This window comes from Benincasa hispida, chromosome 11, assembly GCF_027475165.1.
Source record: "Benincasa hispida cultivar pf3 chromosome 11, pf3_genome.v1.1, whole genome shotgun sequence".
In the NCBI taxonomy this organism is placed as follows: Eukaryota; Viridiplantae; Streptophyta; class Magnoliopsida; order Cucurbitales; family Cucurbitaceae; genus Benincasa; species Benincasa hispida.
Window position 1 is genome coordinate 79,122,951 of NC_143488.1, and position 23,510 is coordinate 79,146,460.

A 23,510-nucleotide genomic window follows, 5' to 3' on the forward strand; every position below is an offset into this window, starting at 1 on the left:
AGTCGCTCCCAGCGCCGTTTCTCACAAAACTTACCAACTGGTGGATTCTGTCACCGACGAATGTGTGTCATGTGGCCACTGGTGCAGATGGGAATGACAACGAGATCAACGACGAGATCGACACACATGGGAACGGTGGCGAGATCTGGGTTTGGCCAGAAAGATGAGAGAGAGGATTTTGAGATAGAGATTGAAGAAGATAGAATAGCTTAGGGTTTTGAGAGAGATAGAAGAAACATTAATGCACAATACCCTAGGCTATGCATGGAGGAGAGATACACTAAACCTAAGTATTTTTCTAATTTTTTATTTTATAAAAATTATGGATGAGACCTTAATGGTAAATAGACACTGACATTAATAAAAATTTGTAGTCTGTCGAAAGATTTTTGAAATAAATTGAAGGTAGAAGACAATAGTGCAACATAGGCATATAAAAAAGCTATCAAAATCGCATGAAAAACCACTATTCTAATATTTTGCCAAAACACGTTACCAATACATTAAACAACTCACATGTTTCAACATGCTTTTCTGAAACCTCCACTAAATATATGTGAACCCTCAAAATCCACTCCTTTCGACTAAAAAACACATGTTGTGTTTTTATATTATTCTATGAGCTTGATATAATAATAAAATATATATATATATATATATATGAAAATCTCTCTCTCTCTCTCTGTCAGAAGATGGTTGTATATTTTTATTGACTTGCACCCCATCTCTTTTTGTCATGAAACATCATCTCTCTATTATTTTAAACAATCAGAAGATTGCAATATTTGAGCCCATATCCCTTTCTCTTCCTTTCTTATATCTGACCTTGAGCACAATTAATCAAGCTATATATATCCAAAAATATGGCTCCAACAATAGAGGAGAGTGAGCCAGAAAGAATGATTGAGGTGGGAGAGATAGGAAGAAGAAGCTTTAGTTCATCATTGTGCCAACAAACTTCAAGTTTCAGAAGTGGCTCGACGACGGCGGAGGAAGATGACGACGTTGACGTTGCTTCTCTTTGGGAGTCTATCGAGAGATTGCCGACGTTTGAACGTCTGAGATCTTCATTGTTCGTCGGTGGCGGTGGAGGAGGAGAAGTTGAGGAGAAATTAGGTGGGAGAAGAGTTGTTGATGTTACTAAGCTTGGTGATGAGGAGCGCCATCTCTTTATTCAAAAACTCATCAACAACATTGAGAATGATAATCTAAAGCTTTTGAGAAAAGTTAGGGAGAGAATCCACAAGTAAGCCTATTTTCTCTTCCCATGTTTCAAATCTTCATTTTTATTATATTTTGTTTTGGTTTTAAGGTTTTGTATGGAAATTTTTTTAGTCTTTTACCCTATAATTTTCATTAATTATTTGATCAAATCTCAATTTGTTTTGAATGAGAGTAGAGAGAAAGGAAGCATGATGGAGAGAGTAGTAATAGATTCGTAGGCAATTTTGTTAATTAAAGGAATTGGATAAGATTAAGAAGGAGAGAGAGAAAAAACACACGATAAAATGACTTTTGTCATATTTATCATTAAATTCCATTTTCAAATGTCTTGTCATCTTTTTTATAAAGTGATTGACGAATAATTTACGTTTTAAGAATCGACATAGAAGATTTTCGAAAGTTTAAGAGAAAAACTAAGATGTTAAAACATGACATTTATATATATATATATATATATATATAGCTGAGTTTAAGTTACATATATAAATAAAAATAAGATCGATATATTAATCAGATAAATTTTGTCTTAAGGCATAATGTTCCAAATAAATACATAGTTAATAAACATGTTATGTACGCATTTTGTGAATAATATATAATGAGTTAAATCGAATATAATTTAAATTTTGAGGTTGTTATTAGAAATAATGTTTAAAATTAATAATAAAATGGGGATTTTCAAAAATAGAATAATAAAGAAAAATATTTACACAAATAACAAATTTAATTATAATTGTGATAGACATTGTTATCAATATCTATCATAGCTGGCAGAAGTTTATCATTGATAGAAGTTGATAAAAGTCTATTAGTGATAGAAACTGATACAAGTCTAATAGAAGTCTATCAATGCTATCAGTAATATAAACTGATAGAAGTCTATCATTGATGACTATCAATGATCGAAACTAATACAACATAATTGATAGAGGTTGATAGCAGTCTATCAATATCTTTTAATATATATTTTTTTAACTATTTCTATAAATAGTTGACATTTTTCTAGGTGAAAATTATTCTAATAAAATAGATAAAATATGTTTAATTATTAACGAAGGGTAATTGTTTGTATATTGTAGAGTTGGTGTGAAATTTCCAAGCGTGGAAGTGAAGTACAAAAACGTGAATATTGAGGCAAAATGTGAAGTTGTTCGAGGCAAAGCTCTTCCTACGCTTTGGAATTCTCTTCGAACCAAGCTTTTTGTAAGTATTTTTCTTTTCTAATAATTTTTTTAAATAATCGATAATTTATTTATGTTGTGTATTTATTCATTTTAATTCTTTTGCAATGGTTAATTATTATTTATTTTTATAATATGTGTGAGTGGAGAGTCGTACCTCTAATCTTGTGGTTATTGTATGTTAATTATACTATATTTATTTTAACAAATGTTAACCATCATTGAAATTATTGGATTTGGAAAAATTATGGATGCCTTTAAATTTGTTAAAATTAATAGATACATCGTGAAAAATTTGAAAAACATAATGATAACCATTCTCTAAATCTAGATTTTTTTAATTAAGAAAAAGTGTCTATAACTATTTGGTTTTTTTAATTGCTATTGTTTTTCTCTCCATAGATTACAGAACCGTACATAGATTTTTCACCTCATACAGCTCCTTGAAGGCTTTAAATAAATCTAAGGAGCGTATCGGGATTATTTATCTTGATATGTCTTTTTTGTAGAATACTATAGGATAAAAATCTATCTTGTGTCCCCGAATTAACCCATTAAAATTCTCTTGTTCTAATATAATAATAAAGAAAAAAGTTACCTCTGAATTGATCTTATCCTTAAAAAAATATATTTTTTTTTGTTGAGTAATAACTTAATTCTTTACTAAAATACTAACTACAATTTTACTTTTTTTTTTCTTTTCTAGTACATATTTGATTTTTAGGCAATTTTCTTAAAAGAAAAAGAAAAAGAAAAAACTATTTCTTTTATTTTCAAATTTTAACTTCGATTTTGAAACATTTCTAAAAAAGTGGATAAAAAACTTAATATTTTAAAAATAGATCGTATGAGGTTAAGTTTGATTTTTTTTTCTATTTTTTTCTCTTTTAAATTGACATCAGTTCATGGTATCTTCTCCCAATTGTATAGTAAGGTCTCATTTTACTTAATTAAGATTGAAAATAAAAAAGAATTAAAAATATAAATTAGCTTGAATAATATATATAACCAAAATCAATTCTTTACTAGTGTGTTTTCTAAAATTGTCCTAATAATAAAAACTTACTAGACGTTTCAATTTTTATCATTTAGAGATCCAATTTTGACAATTATTATAAGTTTGAAGGTCTAAATTTAATAATTATATAAGTTTGAGAACGTAATCGTAACTACACCGTACCTTAAGAATAGTTTTTACAATTTGTACTCCGAAATAAAAAGGTGCAATTGATTTTGTTTACCAATGTAAATATATAATGTTCAAAATATGAATTCATTTGAATTCGATGGGCCGTAGAAATTTTGAGATAAAAAGATAATATAAATAAAATAAAGTTGTGGGACCTAATTTGAGAGTTTGTTTTTTTTTCCTTCTTTTTTTTAATGAACAAATTTGAGGTTTGGAATGAGATTCCCAAGCTTTAGTTTAAAGGCTCACAATTAAGAATCACCTTTTTATTGGTATTTTTTTTAAAAAAAAATTGTGGACATTGTTTTGGATTGATATTAAATATAAAATAATATTTAAATGCACGTGTTTTGATATACATATATAGTAATTAATGTTAATTAAATTGTTTGTGTGTATTTTTACCCATTTTGTAGGTAGAAACTAAAATTAAATAATTTAATATAAAATATTAAAATAATTTCTAGAATTATTTAATATTTAAAATTAATATAAAATCATATTTTTAATATGATGCCCGCATGCTACAACTTTTATTGATCAGAATTTTAATTAATTATTTAAATCGAAGAGAATAAATTATTGGAAAAATATATTAGTATTATTCAGTATATTTTAGTATGAACTAATCAATTAGTCAGTTAAAATAAAATAAGTAAATATTTTTAAATTAAACATTAATTAAAATAACATTGAAAATAAAATAATTTAATTTGGGAAGACGAGCATAGCTCGAGATCCTCTTACTCCCAGATTCCATTTTTTTAACAACCCCAGCTCCAATTGTACTAATAAAATCTAATTTAATTATTAAATAATTAAATAAGTACTAATGATAAATGTATTTGCAAAAAATTATTAACCCTAAATAAAATATTATCATCTAATAATTAATTAAAAATAATAAGTAATAACTAATTAATATTTATTCATCAACTACAATAGGTTTATTTTTAGAGTTCATTTCATGTGTAAGAATATATCTATATCTATGGTATCAGATTCATTATTTGATCATTCAAATATTTTTCTCTAATAATATTAAAAATTATATACAATTAGAAGCAGAGAGTTTCGTACCACGAATTTCATAATTTTTAACACATTTAGATTGAGCTATATTCGATTTGGATATATCATAATTTCTTAGAGTCTATTTGATTCGCAATTCAAATTCTGTTTTATGTTTTCAAATTTACTAAATTCAGTGGATATATGTTTGGCAGACAACTCAAATTCTGTTTTTGAAAATTATTTTCGGATTTTGTAATCCAAACAGTGTAAATTCTAAAACAACAATTTTATATTTTCATTGTATTTAGAATTTTAATTTTAAAATTTAAAATACATAATTATATTAAATAAAGTTAAAAACATTTAGAAATATAGTATATGTCATCTTATAATTCAATTCAATTTTTAAAAAATTAAAATATTTATTATGTAATATATAATAAATTAGGTTAAATTCCAAATTCAGTCTATATGGTTTTGGATAAAGTTAAAAATTAGTCCATATGGTTTTAGAATTTAGATTTTAGTTCATGTGATTTGATATTACTTCATATATAGTTTTTATGGTTTGTTAAATTCTTTTAAATAATCCCCATCATAGGAACTATTTATGAAGTTTTTATCAAACTGTATGGAGTAAATTCTAATTAATCATAATACCTAAATTCTAACTTGTTACAAATTATAGGGATAATAAAATTTTAATTTATTCTATAAATTATATATTATTATAAAATAATAATTTTAATTTTTTTTAATATAAACTATGTTTATAAATGAATTATTAATAGTTTATTATCAATTAATATTTAATAGGTAACTATAATTAATTTAAAATTATTTAAATTAAAATATAATTTCTGAATTATGTGATTAAATATATATAAAAAACATGAAATATAATTTTGTTTTCAAATTGTACTTTTAATGTTCTTAAATTTCAAGATTTTAATTCTTAATGATATATCTTATTTTGGTAGGACATCATCAAATTTTGTGGAGCGAAGTCCCATGAAGCTAAAATTAATATAATTGAGGATGTCAGTGGTGTCATAAAGCCGGGAAGGTACTTCTTTAAATTACAATTTTATCCCCTAAATAATGTGATAATTTAAGAAGTAAATGAATATTATAATAACAAAATATTTTTAGGTTTCTAAAGATATAAGTTGACACATTTAGGGTCATTTGGTCCAATTTTAATTGGGTGGAATGGGTTATTATTATAGCCCACTTAAGAGATATTTGATGCATGATAAAAACAAAGAATTGAGTTGAGTTGATAATTATTATCTAAAAAGTTAAATTATCTAGATATTTACCTTGTCTATGTTTGGTGTGCAAAATTGAGTTGGTAATTATTTTCTTTGTTTGGATGAAGAGTTGAGTTGGAGTATGTGGTGTTGTTTTTGTAAATGAAATTGATTTTTTCTTTTTTTGCTATTGTTGATTTTAATTTTCAACCATACACATATTTTTCTAACTTTTTTAAGATAAAAACAAAAAACCTTCCAATTCTTTTCCATTCTCAAAACATAACAAATTTTCTACAAAGTAATCATATACATGACACAAAATTTTGAATTAAATTTTTTAAACACTCAAATAGAAGTGATTATTCAATTCAAAAACTCAACTTAATCATTAATTACCAACAAATTTTAAAAAAATTGAAAGGACTAGTGTCATCAAATGAAACTATTGATATTGTTTTAGATAGAAAGGATAATACTTAAATGTTAATCTTAAAAAAAATCAAAATCTTACAATTTAAATCATAAAACTAACTATTAGATAGTCTTTTTTAACCAACTTGTGGAATATGGATTTACCTTTTTCTAAAACCGATGAATTGATTTTAGAAATATTGATGTCTATTTTTTTCTACTATTATGTTATGTCAGTGTACAAACTATCTTTTTTTTTAAAAAAAAAAAAACTTGAGCAATAATTTTAAATTCCATTGTTTCATTAAAATTATGTAATATTTGAAAACATCAAGGGATATGTTGTTTAAAACATATAGTTGAATTTTTTTTAGTGAAATAATAATAGGACGTTGTATGTAATAATTTTTTAGATCTAAGAAAAAAATGAAATAGAAGAAGAATAATTAGATCTAAAAGAAGGACCGTAGAAAGAAAATCAAAAAAGAGAAAGGAGGAGTTGAGAAACAAAGGGGAAAATAAAACCCATACGAGCCAAATAAAGAAAGGAGAGAGAAAATGAGAAAGATGAACCAAACGACGAAAGAAGAGAGAAGATGGGAGAAGGGGAATAAATGTGAGGAGAGCATGAGAGAGAGAAACAAAAAAGTAATTGAGGGAGTTAGGAGAGTAATGTAAACGAGTGGAAAAACAGGTGAGAGTGTGAGTAATAAAATGGTGGGTAATGAAACCCACCGTTTTATTTTTATCAGTGGTCGTCGAAGTTGGGCACACGAAGGTAGTAGGCAAAGTATGTCGCCGAAGTTGCTTGTGCGAAGGTAATCGTTAGAGTTAGTCGCTAGAGTTTTCTTAGAGGTGGTTGATGGAGCCTGGAGTTCTTCGTCGAAGTTGGTCCTGCGAATGTGGAAGAGCCCAAAGTTTTTTTTTTTTTTTTACCAAGGTGGTTGTTAGAATTGGTTGCCAGAGTGTCGTTGAAGGTGGTTGCTGGAGTTCGGAGTTGGTTGTCAGAGTTGGTAAAATAACCAACTCAACCCCACCAACATTTAAAGTTGGTTGTCAAATATTGAGTTGGTAAAAAATACCAATTCAACCCAACTCTCCTTGTTGTCAAACATCTCTTTATAATGATTTGACATCTAATTATAATAGTTGACGTTTCCAACTATTAATTAGAGTAATACTATTTTGAAATTTCTTTATTATAGTGTTTATTATTTTCTATCTTTTCTCTCTCTTTGATATAGTGTTCACCAGACTAAAATACTCCGCATCCCGAATATAGGCTGACATAACTAAAACTAAAATAATCTACACCCTAAATACAATATATTATAATACAGACTATAATAACTGTTGCCTATAATAACCATTTTAGTGTACCAATGCCACTGTTGCCTATAATAACCATTTTAGTGTACCAATGCCCTCTTCTTTCTTAAGGTTTAAAAAATTACTAAAACACTATCGCCACAGGCATCACATTAGGTTTTGCTAATCATAGTACATGAAATTAGCAAATATAGAAGAGCTAGAAAAAGAGTCCATTGAAGTTGAAGACAAATTACTAGCTAAGTGTGACCCAAATGATTGACTGGTCCACGTATAAGTGTTGATAAATTATCAAAATATAAAATATATAACCACGTTCCATGCATCTTAAACCCATCGTCGAAGATAACATCAAACATCCATGCCAAATCAATGTTTATTCTGACGTATATGATATGAAATATAAATACCATCAGTCAGTTCGTTTTTTTTTTTAAAAACCTAAAATAGATTGAATATCATCGATTTTCTCTAAACGCAAACTAGACTAGTTCTAAACCCGAATCGATCATGATTTCGATCGGTTTATTTGTTTGTTTGTTTATTTATTTATTTTTGTTTGTTTTTTAAATTTTGAATTTTCCGTTTGCACATTCGATAAATCTAAAATTTATATTTGAACTTAACTCACTATAAGCTAAAAATGAAATTTTACAAATTTAATTGATGTTTAAAACAAGCCGTTTGTTTCAGGTTAACTTTGCTACTTGGTCCCCCGGGATGCGGCAAGACCACCCTACTAAAAGCTCTATCCGGAAATCATGACAAATCTCTCAAGGTATTTTATTTTATTTTATTTTATTTAATGCTGAACCTTAACTTCCTCTAAATTAAATATAACACAGCATCTTCATGTTTCGTTGACAATCCAAATTCTGCTCTATGTTCTCACATTTATTGATTTAAATAAATATATATTTGATGGACCATTCAAATTCTATTTTTAAAAACTATTTTTGGATTCTGTGATCCAACTAATGTAAATTCTGAAAACAACATTTTTATACTAACATTGTATCCAGATTTTGAATTTTAAATTTTAAAATGTAGAATTGTATTAACAAAGATAAAAGCATTTATAAATACAGTATGTCATGTTATAAACTCAATTTATTCTTTAAAAATTTATGTATTATGTAATGTATTATATTTATATAATATTCTAAAACATGTTCATAAATAAATCAATAATACTTTATTGTCATTTAATATTTAGTGGGTAACTACAATTAGTTTTATGATTTATAAGTTAGAATATAATTTTTTAATTTACTATCAAACACATATCTGAAAACATAAAATACATATTAAATTTAGTTAATTGAATCTCTAGTATAAAAATTTATATTTTCAGATTTCCTATCAAATAGATGCTAAATTTATGAAATTATTGCAATTAAATTATTAAATAATACAAAATGTATAAACCACCTTTTAAACTATAAGTTAGAGTGTTTCAATTTCAAACAAACACTTATTCTACATAATTGTTACAATCAAATCTAAATTATTTTTATTTATTATTTTCTTTTATAAATTGAGTTCTTTTTATATATTATTTTCTTTTATAAATTGAGGTGGCAACTTATATAGTTGTTAATGCATTTTTTCAATATTTAAGGTCCATTTGGTGACCGTTTAGTTTTTTTTAAATTAAACTTATTTTTTTTTCGTATTTCTTATAATAATTTGCATTCTTTTTAAGTACAATGATTGAATTTTTAGTTAAATTCCAAAAACAAAAACAACTTTTTGAAAGCTACTTTTTTTAGTTTTCAAAATTTGACTTGATTTTTTTCAACCATTAGAGAAAAATAGATAACAAAAAAAGAAATTTGACGATAAAAATAGTATCTATAGGCTTAATCGTAAAAAACAAAATGATTATTAAACGAAGTTAAATATTTAGTCATACAATTTGGGTAATTTTAGAAAGACGATTGATGAAATTGAAAGTTGGTTGACTTTTCTTTGTCTTTCCTAATCTTCTTTTGGCAAAAAAAGATGACAGGAGAAATTTGTTACAATGGGCACAAACTAGAGGAAATTGTCCCCCAAAAAATTTGTGCATATATAAGCCAATATGACCTACACATTCCTGAGATGACTGTGAGAGAAACCCTTGATTTTTCAGCCCGGTGTCAAGGTATCGGAGATCGAGCAGGTAATAATATAATGTTGTTCGTTTCTTATCAAATATCTTTTTGAACATTTTTTTACATAATAATTATTTTTTCTCTCGAATTAAAAAAAAAAAAAAAAAAAATTACCTTTTTAGTCCCCGAATTTTGAAGAATAGATATGTCTGGTCTTTAAATTTTCAAAACATATCTTTTTAGCTTACAAATTTTTAGAATAAGTGCATTTAGTCTTGAGTTTTCAAAATGTACCGTTTTAGTCCCAAGTTTTTAAGAATGAGTTTAAAAGATTCCTGAACTATTTTTTATTTTCACTTTATAAAATTACATGAAATTTTGAATTATAAAAATATGTTTAAAAAATAATTTTAAAGAGAAGAGGCAATCTTAAAAAATTAACTTTGAATTTAAAATAATAATAAAAAAATTAATGTAGGGACTTTTTAAACCTATTTGAAAAAACTCAGGGATTAGAAAGGTGTATTTTGAAAATTTAGGAATCAAATGAATCTATTATAAAAAACTCGGGGACTAAAAAGGTATGTTTTGAAAATTCAAGGACTAAATGCATATATTCTTCCAAACTCGGTAACTAAAAAGGTAATTTTCCTCTAAAAAAAAAAAAAAAATTACAAGCTTTATGTCAATTCAACTATGATTATTTCGGCTTAAAGAAAAATTTCTTAAACCTTTTAAGAAAGTAAATAAACGACCAAATTAGGAATCATTCAACGATAAACTACTTAAAACTTAGTAATGTTGGGGTTAGGACGAAGTGAGTCCCTTCCCTTTTTTTCCATGGCCATGAAACACAAATACGAATACGAATACAAGATATAGAAACAATATGCTACGACGTACGACAATTTCTAAAAACTCAAGATATAGATACGTTTAAAGATACATTATATATATATGATAATGCCAATTAAATTTTATAATACTTATTTTAAGTTAGACTAAAGTAGATTTAAGAAGAGAGTGAAAACTAAAAAAGAAGAAAAAAGAAGAAAAAATCTAACAACATCGAGTGGAGGTTGAACGACTAGAGCAGACGACAAGGAAGAAGTAGAAGATGAAGATTAAAGAATGAAGTTGAAGTTGAAGATGAAGGGGAGGGAGTGTGAATCATGATTTTAGGTAGTGAGAGAGGAGAAGAATGAAGATTTATTTACCTTTTTATGATATATTAGTTTTTTTATATTATTTTCAATCTATTTTGTTTTGGATTGCTAGGTTTAAGTGGACTTTAAATAAAATAGATTGTAGGTTGGACTTAGATTTGAAAAAAAGACCCAACGTATCCCCTTCACATATCGAAAGGGGATACGTGTATCTAAAACTTTTTTTTTTAAAAAAAATCAGATATTTCAAATCACCTATATCTATCACATCCATATAAAATATAGATCTGATATCGATTATCTGCACAATTAGAAATATCTATATTTTCTATCATAAGATGAGTCGAGAAAGAACATTATTCTTAGTCCAAAAACTTTAATTTGAATTTTATATTTAATAAATCCTTGACTTATATACAACCTTTAAAAAAAGATACCCAATAAAACACATAATTTGTCAAATAGTTGTCTCATAGTTGCATGAATTTTTTAAAAAGATATCTAATAGTTGGATGACTATTTAGAGACTAAGACATATTAGAATCCCTCTTTAAAGATTTAAGTAATAATTAAAGTAAATATAAAATTGGCATATGGTTGCTCAATATTTGGGAATTGGTAACATTTTGTGTGGTTGTTTGGTTCTTAATGTGAAGATATGATGAAGGAGATTTGTAAAAGGGAAAAGGAACAAGGAATTATTCCAGATCCTGATGTTGATACTTACATGAAGGTAAATATATATTTTTTCCTTTAATTAATTCTTTTTATTTTATGCATTAATTAAGGTATAAAATTGTAAGTGTTTTTAAATATATAGGCCATTTCTGTTGAAGGACTAAGACAGACTCTTCAAACTGACTACATACTCAAGGTCAGATTCTCTTGCTTTTACCCTAAGTTTTCTAAGGGAGTTAATTTCATTCCAAGATACAAAAGAACGAAAATTAGTAGGTGCACCAAAATATTTCAGTTAGAGGTTTATTGAATTTAAACTTGGTAAAACATATGCTTCCTTTACAAATAAAATTGCAGATTTGTCTGAATATATTCGAGTATAATCAATAATGTCCCTGATGGCTCCAACATTTTCGTACGTTTTGGTCAAACGATATCCACTTGTCTTGAACTACTTAGAAAGACTACTTCGATATACAAATACAAGTAATTTCAACGTACTTAATTTCTCCTTAGCATCATAGGAAAATTTCTAGGATGTCACCTAAATGTAGTATAGTTCCAAGACAAGTATGCTCGACTTTGGAACCACTATAATCGAGCCATCGAAAAAGACAAAAATGCACATTGTTAGTATATATTATAGTAGCTTTTAATTCTTTTTCAAGTTTTCTTAACCATATTTTTCTATCCTTTTAGGATCCCTCTCATTTAAATATAGTTTCTGTTCATTTATGTATCTCAACATCTATTCGGACATTATAAAAGTGTATTATGTAAAAAAAAAAAAAAATCGAATGAGAATAAAATAATTCGATGAATGGAATTAGATGATTGATATAAATTTGACTAAACTAATTGAGTTTTAAAGATGTGAAAAAAAAAAGTTTTACCCAAATAATGATAATTTATAACACAAATAATGTTACCATTAATCTCCAATTATTTTTTCCAATGATAATATATTGCAGATCCTTGGGCTTGATATTTGTGCAGACACTCTAGTTGGAGATGCTATGAGAAGAGGTATTTCAGGTGGTCAAAAGAAGAGATTAAATACAGGTAAAGTTGATAATTTCCCAAATTTTCCAAATACTTTCTTCTTTTTACAATGAAACAAATAGTATCATCTATTCTCAATATTATTCTAAATTTTTTATGAATATTTCAAAACTAGCTACCCTGGTAAGACAACCAAAATTGGAATTTGAAAAAGTAGGTAGCGATGAGATGGAATGAAAATTACGACACGTTTTAAGTCAACGTCATATATACTTGTTTCAAATTTCAAATTCTATCTAGAATTTTAATGGATTTATATTCCAATGTTAGTTCTGAAACATTCCATGAGAGGTCAACGGTAAGATTGAAACTTTTGAAAGAATAGAAGTACTTTTTAAATGCTAAATTACAAATAAAAATACTTAACTTTGTCATTTGTTTCAAATACCTATATTCTGTCAACATTTAATATTATTATCTTTGACCTTTTATAATGTTTAAAAACCACCTTTAAAGTATAAAATCCATTAGAATATTGGACGAATATTAGGACCTAAAACAATGTGATAGTGACCTCTAATAGAAATTGAGACTCAAATATATACCTCGACATTATTCCAAGTCACTCACCATGCACACATCGATTTTGCGTTCTAATTTCGATAAAAAATTCTAATAGGTTTCTACTTTCATATGGTTTTGAAACATTTATGAAAATTTTTTTTTGGTCATTTTAGGAAAAAAAAACAAAAAAGTTGATTGAATATTATTGAAATTACAAAAAAAAAACATGCAGGAGAAATGATGGTTGGTCCATACAGAGGCTTGTTCATGGATGAAATAACAAATGGATTGGACAGTTCCACTGCCTTCCAAATTGTTTCTTGTCTACAACATTTGGCTCATTTCACAAATGCTACAATTCTTGTTTCTCTTCTTCAACCAGCTCCCGAAACCTTCGAACTTTTCGACGATTTGATCTTGATGGCGCAAAAAAAGATCGTATATGAAGGTCGTCGTGATCGAGTTCTCGAATTCTTCGAGCATTGTGGATTCAAATGCCCCAAAAGAAAAGGGGCAGCGGATTTTCTTCAAGAAGTGATTTCAAGAAAAGATCAACCACAATTTTGGTATCCCAATGAACAAATTCCCTACTCATATGTGTCAGTGGAAGAATTTTGTAGGAAGTTCAAGTGCTACAATAATGTAGAGAAGAAATTAGTTGATGAAGAAGCAATTTCAATAAAATTACCTAATTTTCAGAAGTCCAAAAGTTGCCAAGAAATAAATGAAGTTGCTTCTACTTCTAAATGGGAAGTGTTTAAAGCTTGTGCATCAAGGGAGCTTCTCCTCATGAAAAGAAATTCCTTTCTTTATGTCTTCAAAACATGCGAGGTTAGTGCCTAATTTTAATTTACTTTAATCAAGTATATATCTTTATTTTTGACAAATATGAGCATAGTAAACCCATATACTCTTTATTTTTTTAATTTTTTAAAAAATACTTGAGTTGGTGCATTTGTCTTTGTGCAGCCTACTAAGTATCTGATCACAAGTTGTCACGTGATAAATTTTTTTAATATTATTTTCTTTGTGATCGACTATGTATAGAGATAGGTACAACTTGACTAGCTACACTTTAGTATTACTCTTTTTTTAAGGTCAAGAGGAAATTTTCATATCCTTTGTTGTATATACCTATTATTTACTTTTATTTTCTTTTTTTCATATATTTTTTTTAGTTTTAACTAAAAATTGAAAACTTAAAAAAAAAAAAATTGTAGTTTTCAAGGATCTAATTTTGCTTTTAAAATTTGTTCTAAGATTTCAAGTGCGTTCTTAAAAAAAAGTTCATTTACAAGTTTATTCTCTAGATTTAGAGATTTATATTTTTTTAGTATCTTTGAAGTTTGGATTTTTTTGTACAATAGATTCATGGATTCTTAAACTTTTAGTTTTGTGTCAATTGGTGCCTCTTTGTAGAGTTCACCATTCTTAGGTCAGATCTAAATTTTGGAACGAACCAATATGCTTTTGAACTTTATGGTCGACTCTGTTATCATATTAGATGTTTATAGGTTACATCTTAAAGCCAATTAAGTTTCGATATGAAAGCCCATATTTATCTAATATAGTATTAGAGCTAAATCAATCCCAAATGGGTATTGGGTCTAAAAAAGCGAATTAAGATCGAACCCAAGAAAGATGAACTTAAAGAAGCAGCATCTTGAAAATTTCATATCGAAAAGATGAGAAGACTTGACAATCTTGGTTTAAAACCGACATTGAAGAGAGTGTACAATGTCGGTTTAAAACCGACATTAAAGACAACCGACATTACAACCGACATTAAAGACCTTTTATAACACTATTTTTAATATCGGTTGTCAACCGACATTAAAGCCTAGAAATCTTGTAGTGAACCCAAGAAAAATGAACTTAAAGAAGCGGCATCTTGAAAATTTCACATCGAAAAGATGAGAAGACCTGACAATCTTTTTAAAATATATGAATTACTCCTTTCACTTTCTCAATTGGTTTTGAGATAGAACTCCACACTTTTTATACTATTATTCCAAAATTAAAGTATATACTAAGAGGTGTTTGTGTTTTTGTTTTTGGGCAGCTATTCATAATTGGTTTGATGACAATGACTGTGTTTATAAGAAGTAGAATGGAAGTTGATGTTGAAGATGGGAATTACTACATGGGAGCCCTATTTTTTGCTCTAATTTTACTACTTGTTGATGGGTTTCCAGAATTGGTAATGACCATTGAAAGACTTGAAGTATTCTATAAACAAAAAGAATTCAACTTTTACCCAGCATGGGCTTATGCAATTCCAGCTGCCATTTTGAAGATCCCTCTTTCACTTTTGGAGTCATTAGTATGGACTTCTCTTACTTATTATGTCATTGGCTTCACCCCTCAACCTATCAGGTCACTTTCCATACACTTTACAACTCTCTTTTCAAGGCTTTATCTTAAGGTTTTACCTCCTTGGATCCCATTTTTTTTAGTCATCCCTGCCCTTTTAAATGTCTAAAAGTCCATATCTTTTCTATAAATAATCTTAGAATGATTGTGTTGTCATCAAACTTATTAGTTTGAGTTGAAGTGACATTAAAAATAGACAAAAACTTGGGTGCTTCCAAATGTACTTATCTTGTGCATCCCCAATTTAGCCAATAAAATATCGCCACATGACAAGTTTTATTTTTAAATTTTTTTTTTCTAATTTCTTTTTTATGTGGTAAATAAGTGAGAGTATATAAATGACTATACCTAATCATTGCTCTTAAAAATATAACAACTAAAATAGAGTGAACTTCAAAGTACACATTTTAAAAAAAATATATTTTGAGTTCCCATTAAAGTTGTCACTAAGTAGAAGATTCCCATATGTTTAATAGCATTCCACTTATAGACTCCTTTTCAATCAACTCGTTTGAATTGACTTTTTAAATACTTAAAATAAAGATGGAGAAAAAAATTGTCATGTTACCAACTCTTTTTTTATTTCGTCAAAATTAAAATAAGTTAATATAATATAATGTAAATGACATATTATTGTATAAACTACTGTAAGTTTAAGAATTCAATTTTAACATTTTTATAAGTTTGAAGACTTAATTTTTACAATTAAAAGTTTGAGGATATAATTACAACTCTAAACTATTCTAGGAGAAGTTCGAATCCGTTTCGTTCGGATATTGATTAATAATTTAAATCGAACACTTTGAATTTTAATTAGCTGTTGGTGTAGTGGTAGTGCTAATTATGATTTTTTTTGGTTAGGTTCTTTCAACAGTTTATTCTTCTGTTTGGGGTGCACTTATCAGCATTATCCATGTTTAGAATGATAGCTTCAATCTTCCAAACCAATGCTGCTTCCATAACAGTAGGCAATTTTGCAATATTATTTGCCTTATTATTTGGTGGCTTTATCATCTCACATAGTAAGTTTTCTTAATCACTTCTCAACTCATTATAATTAAGAAATATTAATAAACATAAAAATATACGGGTGTAAGTAGGTCGAGTCGGATCGTTTTTTCTTAAAACTTTACTTGAATTTTGCAAAAACATTCTCAAAAAGTGAGTACAAGACAAAATAAGGTATATAAATTCAAATTTCAAAAAATAAAAATTCAACTCATTATCAAACGAGAATAACTATCCATATTAATACGAAAGAAAATGACATTATTAGAATTTAAATGCTGAGAACTTCGTTCTCTCGATAACATGTTAAATCATCATTCAAAAAATAATAATAATAATGAAAACAAATGTTAATTTTAAAAATATATTTTTTTAATTTTTGGAATTATGCAGCCTCCATGCCAGCTTGGTTGGAATGGGGTTTCTGGGTTTCACCGATTAGTTATGGAGAAATTGGCCTTTCTGTCGATGAATTTCTTGCTCCAAGGTGGCAAAAGGTGAGACTTTTTTATTTTTTAACTTTTTTAATTTTAATTTTAATTTTTTTAATTAATATTTGGGGTGCGAGACCAAACCTCTAAAGGCGAGTTGATGATACATACTTGATATCAGTTGAGTTATGCTCATTTTAATGAGATTCTTTATCCTAATTAAGATTCGTTTAACATTTCTATCCACATTCATTTCTATGAATTTACTATGAATACATATGAGATGAATCGAGATTTAACTTTCATTAAACAATAGATGTCTTGAATCATCAAATCTTGACATGTCGAACTAAAAAAAATATCCATATTTAATCGTATTCATGGACCATGAATATTCTAAAAAGTATTTGGTTGCAAAGAATATATGATAGCTTATTAGTGATTGAATTTTTATAGGTACAAGCTATGAACACTACAATAGGTCATGAAGTGCTTCAAAGTCGAGGACTCGATTATCCTCAAAGCTTGTATTGGATTTCTCTCGCAGCCTTGTTCGGATTTGCACTCATTTTCAATATTGGATTTGTCTTGGCCCTAACTTTCCTCAATCGTAGGTTCATCTTTTCGTTAAATTATAAGTTTAATCTCTAAACTTTATATTTTTATCTAATTAACTTTTGAAATTTAAAAATTTTAATTTTGTGTCTAGCAATAAGTATCTAAACTTAAAAATATCAAATACGTCCCTAATCTTAAAATTTTATATCTAATAGGTCCTTAACATATTCAACCGTTTTTTAAAAACTAAATTAATCTTTTATACATAAAATTAAATTTTGTATCTAATAGATCATTAAACTTTTGATTTCGTGTCTAATAGATATAAAAATGCGTAAAATAGGTCGCATCAAGGATCCATTAGACATAAAATTAAAAGTTTAAAGTTTTTTTCTTAAAAAAAAGTTTTAAGGACATTAGATAAACAAAAGAAAAATAAAAGTTATTTAACAAAGACACAAGTTTGAGAGATTAAAATTGTAATTTTACCTTCTATGTTGTTTTGTGTTCTAATTCAAAGGGGGCATTGCATATTAATATGAAGAAAATTTGTTTTGTATGATTTTATCCAATATTTAGCTCCTGGATCGTGTCGTGCTATTATCTCATATGAAAAGCTTTCTCAATCAAAGAACAGTGAAGAATGCAATGGTGGAGCTAATTCTGTGGTACAACCTCGTTCTTTTAAGACCGTCATAGAAACCACCAAAGGTCACATATTCAAATTATCCTTTTTCTTCTGTTATTACAATGAGTTTATTTATGTTTTCTTTTTCATGGTTTCATTGCTCAAAATAACAGGAAGAATAGCATTGCCTTTCACACCTTTAACAGTAGTGTTTCAAGATTTGCAGTATCATGTGGACATGCCACTGGTAATACTCTTTAGACTCTCACAACTAAATTAGCTTGTCTGTTGAGATTGTTTCTGAAACACTTTTTCTTTTTTTAAAATTTTGATTCAAGGAAATGAAAGAAAAGGGTTTCACCCAGAAAAAACTCCAACTCCTTAATGATATAACAGGAGCTTTAAGGCCTGGTGTCCTGACAGGATTGATGGGTGTTAGTGGAGCTGGAAAAACAACTCTGCTTGATGTTCTTGCAGGACGAAAAACGAGCGGATACATCGAAGGAGAAATCAAAATTGGTGGTTTTCCTAAAGTTCAAGAAACTTTTGCTCGGATATCTGGTTACTGTGAACAAACTGATATACATTCTCCTCAAATAACAGTTGAAGAATCTTTGATCTTCTCTGCTTCGCTCCGTTTGGCATCTGATATCGACTGGAACACGAAAGCAGTAAGATCTTTTCTTTCCCTCTTTAGCTAAAACTTTATTATCTCTGATGTTGATATTAGTTTCTTGTTACTTAGCAATTTGTGAGTGAAGTCCTTGAAACCATTGAACTTGATGGCATCAAAGATACGTTGGTTGGCATACCTGGTGTTAGTGGTCTATCAACCGAGCAACGTAAACGGTTAACCATAGCTGTAGAGCTTGTTTCCAATCCTTCTATCATCTTCATGGATGAGCCTACCACTGGTTTGGATGCAAGAGCAGCTGCCATTGTCATGCGAGCAGTTAAGAATGTGGTTGATACTGGAAGAACAATGGTTTGTACCATTCACCAGCCGAGTATCGACATCTTCGAATCCTTTGATGAGGTAAAAAATTTTCAAATGCTTTAATCTTCAATTCTATCCCCATCTCGCTCTTTGTTGTTGAAGATGCAAAGATTTCGTTCAAACCATAATAATTTTCCCTTCTCAAAGCAAAAGGAAAAGACATTTTTTTAGTGAACTATTACTATTCTAAAGATGCTTCTTCTCACCTTTTTGTGCAGCTGATTCTTTTGAAAACTGGTGGTCAGATGATCTATTGCGGACCGCTCGGACAATGCTCAAGAAAGGTTATAGAATATTTTGAGGTCAGCTTGCTCTGAAATTAACAATAATGTTCTAATTGTAACTATATACTCCATTCATTTCCATAACCTTTGTAAAAGCTTTTCATTCTCTATTGCATACAGCATGTTCCTGGGGTTTCAAAGATCAGAGAAAACTACAATCCTGCTACATGGATGTTAGAAGTTACCTCTCCATCAGCAGAAGCTGAACTTGGCTTAGATTTCGCTCAAGTGTACAAGAACTCTTCTCTATATAAGTGAGTTAAACTCCATTCTTTTTAATTTCAACCAAGTATGTAAGTTATGATCAAGATTCCAAATAGTGTGTGATAAGGCACATTCTGTTGTAGTTTGAATTAAATGTTCTGAGAGTGTTTATACAGTTTTCTTGCAGGCATGTTTATACATTTTGTTAGCCATGCTTATGAGTTTTCTAAGTCAGCTAAAGTTTTTGTTCACCACTTCTATTATAAAAAAAACATGTTTGTTTATTGTAAGATTGACATGGATTTGGTAATTTAGTTGGAATCCATTGTTGTCAAGTTCTAAGTTGAATAAAAATCTAACTTTTAAGATAAGATAAGATGATGCATTCCTATTTAGAAAGACATAAAACATGCCTTTCTATAATATTTTTGTTTTGCAGGAACAATAAAGAGCTTGTAAAGCAGTTGAGCAGTCCGCCTCCTGGTTCAAAAGATTTGCATTTCTCGAACGTCTTTTCGCAAAGTTTCGTCGAACAGTTCAAGGCTTGCTTTTGGAAACAAAACTTGTCATATTGGAGAAGTCCTTCTTATAACTTGCTCCGTTTTGTACGTACAGCTGTGGCATCTTTTATTTTTGGGATACTGTTCTGGAAACAAGGAAAAGAGATGTGAGTACTTTATGCATTGTTGTTCATTGTCTCATTTCATGAATGTGAAAGCTTTTTAGAACATTCTCATAGCATTAGGAGACTGACTAACATGTAACCCTTTTTAGGGAGTGTTCGCCCCCGACTTGCCTAGTTGGGTCAACTCGACTATTATAGCCCGCACATTATTTGGACCTTCGATTATAATAGTTGAAGTTATCAATTACTATAAACCACGCTTAGCTACAGAAAAACTGTTTGAAAACTCTCATTATCTACTCTATTTACTATTTTTTAATCATCCTCTCTCTTTATTTGTAACTTATAACATACCAACTATAATAACCATTGATTATAATAATCAACTCAGTACTCCAAGCAGTTCCTTATTTTCCTTTTGTTTGTGTTCGAAGAGAAAACCAGCAAAACTTGTTTAATGTTTTCGGTTCGATGTATACTGCTATAATCTTCCTTGGCATTGACAACTGTGGATCAGTCCTTCCTTATGTATCAATGGAGAGAACTGTGATGTACAGAGAAAGGTTTGCTGGGATGTATTCTTCATGGGCTTATTCACTTGCACAGGTACATATTCCTCTTAACTTGTTGAATCATTTTTATCCTAATGGTTTAGCTTTTAGCATAAATTTGAAGTTTGTTCCCAAAACTTTTGAGTTCATGTTTAAGAGATCAACTTTAGAAAGTGTCTAATAAAGTCCGTAAACTATAAATTTTGCATTCTAGAGGTCCTTGAACTTTAAAATTGCTTGATACGCAATATTGATCGCCACTCGTCTAGATATTCTACAAATTTAACATAGTATCAGGGTAGAAGGTCCTGTGTTTGAACTTCTAGAATATCATTTCCTTCCCGATTAATATTGATTTCCACTTGTTAGTATTCTATAATTTGAACATTGTATCAGAGTAGGAGATCTCGTGTTCGAATCCATAGAATGTCATTTCCTCTCCAATGGATATTGACTTTCACTTGTTGGGTACTTGACAAATTTTTAAGCTCACAAATGAGAAGTGTTATCGATATAACTAAATTTACCACAACTCATAAGCTTAGACTTTTGAGGTCAATCGGCGAATATATTAGCCAACTTTCCAATGGTCTAATAAGTTAAAACTAAACTTTCTCTAACTCTGCAGGTGATTGTTGAGGTTCCTTACATATTTATACAAGCAGCTGCCAATGTATTTATCACTTACCCAATGATTGGATTCTATGGATCAGCATCCAAAGTATTTTGGTATTTCTACTCAATGTTATGTGCTCTTCTCTACTACAACTATCTTGGGATGCTTCTTGTCTCCATTACACCAAACTTTTACACTGCTAACATTTTGTCATCTGCCTTCTACACCATCTTCAATCTCTTTTCTGGCTTTCTCGTTCCGAATCCGGTAAGTGATGTTCAATTAAGTGAAGCTTCTCCTTAATGTTCTTTATTTTCCCCCTTTTTTCCTCCCTATCAATGAAACTAGATCTAGTACTGTAATGTGTGAACAAAAGAGACTAAAGACCAAATTCCTTTTCTTAAAACATAAGTTTTCGAAAAAACAACCGTTTATACTCCTAAACTTTGAGGATTATATTAATTTAAACCTTAAATTTTTGTAAGTGTATCGATTTACATACTACATTAAGTTTGTTTGGGAAAACCTCGTGTGGAACTTATAATTGTATCAATTAAACCTCTAAACTTTCATAAATTAGTTAATTTAGACTCTTACTTAGAATTTTCTTTGAGAACCATCCATGCATTTACTCTAATCGTTTATTTTGTAAAATCAACATTTGAAGAAATCTACACAAGTTTGAGAATTGATACATGGATGATTTTCAAAGATGGTCGTAATGAATGATTTGAATTGATTGCCTTACGAAAATGTAGGAGGTTAATTGGCTTGAAGTACAAGTTCCACACGATTTTGGTCAATGAAATCTAGAAAATGGAATAACATTGATAAACTTATGAAAGTTTCAAAGTTTAAATACATACAATTATTAGTTTAGAGTTTTAATTGATATACTCCCAAAAGGATCAAAAGGGTGTAAAAATTTTGAAGGGGTAAGGATGAAGGAAATGATCAGTACTAAGGTACAAATAGGAACAATGAGTATTCATTATTTAATTTTCTTTATGTAGTTAGAATATGGCTTGTCTTGTTAGATTATCTTTTTATTTGCCTTTGGTTTCTCTGCTTGAAAGCTCTGTTTATCAGATAAGAAAAATTCACATGTTAGCAAGAAACTATTTTTCATGCAAAATTCTGTTCTTACTTTAGAGTAATAAGAAAAGAAGTGAGATTCAATCTGAATAAAAGTTCTCTCTCTTTTTATGCAGCAAATCCCAAAGTGGTGGAAATGGATGTATTACATTACCCCAACATCATGGACTTTGAATAGTTTATTAACCTCACAATATGGGGATTTAGACAACACATTGATTGTGTTTAAAGAAAAGACAACAGTATCAGCTTTCTTGACAGACTACTTTGGATTTCATCACACTCAACTTCCCCTTGTAGGAGTCATTCTCATCCTCTTCCCTCTTGTATTTGCTCTTCTTTTTGGATTTTTTATAGGAAAATTGAGCTTCCAAAAAAGGTAAACAAAGCCAATTTCCTTACCTTTGTTTGTAGAAAATGTGAGACTAAATTAAATTTAGTCATAATGTTTATTCAATATTTTTCTTTTCCTTACCTTTTTTTGTAGAAAATGTGAGACTAAATTAAATTTAGTCACAATGTTTATTCAATATTTTTCTTTTGAAAGTTTAATATTGTTCATCATCAATCTGCTAGGAGTTTGAGACCTAAATTGAAATTTTATAGAGAAGGTCATTTTTACCAATTCTTTACCAAGTTGTAGCAACAACAATGCTTCTTTTAAAAGTAAAAACTTTCATGACAAGTTTCGTATTGTATTTATATGTTATAGAATTATATTGGTCAACTTGAACATAACTCAACAAAAATTAGCATATACTTTTTTTCTTAAGTAAGAGGTTCCAATTTTTACACCTTACATTTGTTGTGTTGGTTTTCTTCCAATTCTTTATTCTTTGTTTATTAATTGTTATGTCATTACAAATTCTTATATAATTAGACCTTTTTGAGATTCGATATTTAAAATATTCATTTAAACCAATAGTATGTGTATATATATACTAAATGCAAAATACAAACAGTTAAGTATATTTATTCGTTTTTTCCAGTTAAAATTCCATTTTGATCTAGACTACTGTTATTTTAATCT

General features: G+C 28.5%; 1 protein-coding gene across 1 annotated transcript; it reads left to right on the forward strand.

Annotated features, from left to right (window-relative positions):
• The first annotated feature begins 438 nt into the window (after window positions 1-438).
• Window positions 439-22,954, forward strand: LOC120090165 (pleiotropic drug resistance protein 3-like). The gene is made up of 23 exons (XM_039047687.2): window positions 439-1,246; window positions 2,304-2,427; window positions 5,589-5,674; window positions 8,298-8,382; window positions 9,609-9,768; window positions 11,523-11,599; window positions 11,687-11,740; window positions 12,516-12,606; window positions 13,343-13,941; window positions 15,173-15,486; window positions 16,345-16,505; window positions 16,885-16,988; window positions 17,379-17,532; window positions 18,060-18,191; window positions 18,282-18,355; window positions 18,447-18,779; window positions 18,854-19,144; window positions 19,324-19,407; window positions 19,510-19,643; window positions 20,033-20,260; window positions 20,653-20,824; window positions 21,398-21,652; window positions 22,597-22,954. Exons 1-23 carry the CDS (start codon window positions 864-866, stop codon window positions 22,861-22,863), a joined length of 4,362 nt encoding a protein of 1,453 aa, XP_038903615.2. The 5' UTR covers window positions 439-863; the 3' UTR covers window positions 22,864-22,954.
• Window positions 22,955-23,510: the final 556 nt, after the last annotated feature.

What these genes read in the sequence shown, in the direction of transcription:
- LOC120090165 (XM_039047687.2), top strand. Translation starts at nt 864, where the DNA reads ATGGCTCCAACAATAGAGGAGAGTGAGCCAGAAAGAATGATTGAGGTG. An exon ending in TCTTCGAATCCTTTGATGAG is followed by an intron (nt 19,145 to 19,323) that starts GTAAAAAATTTT and finishes CTTTTTGTGCAG; the next exon opens with CTGATTCTTTTGAAAACTGG. An exon ending in GCTTTCTCGTTCCGAATCCG is followed by an intron (nt 21,653 to 22,596) that starts GTAAGTGATGTT and finishes CTTTTTATGCAG; the next exon opens with CAAATCCCAAAGTGGTGGAA.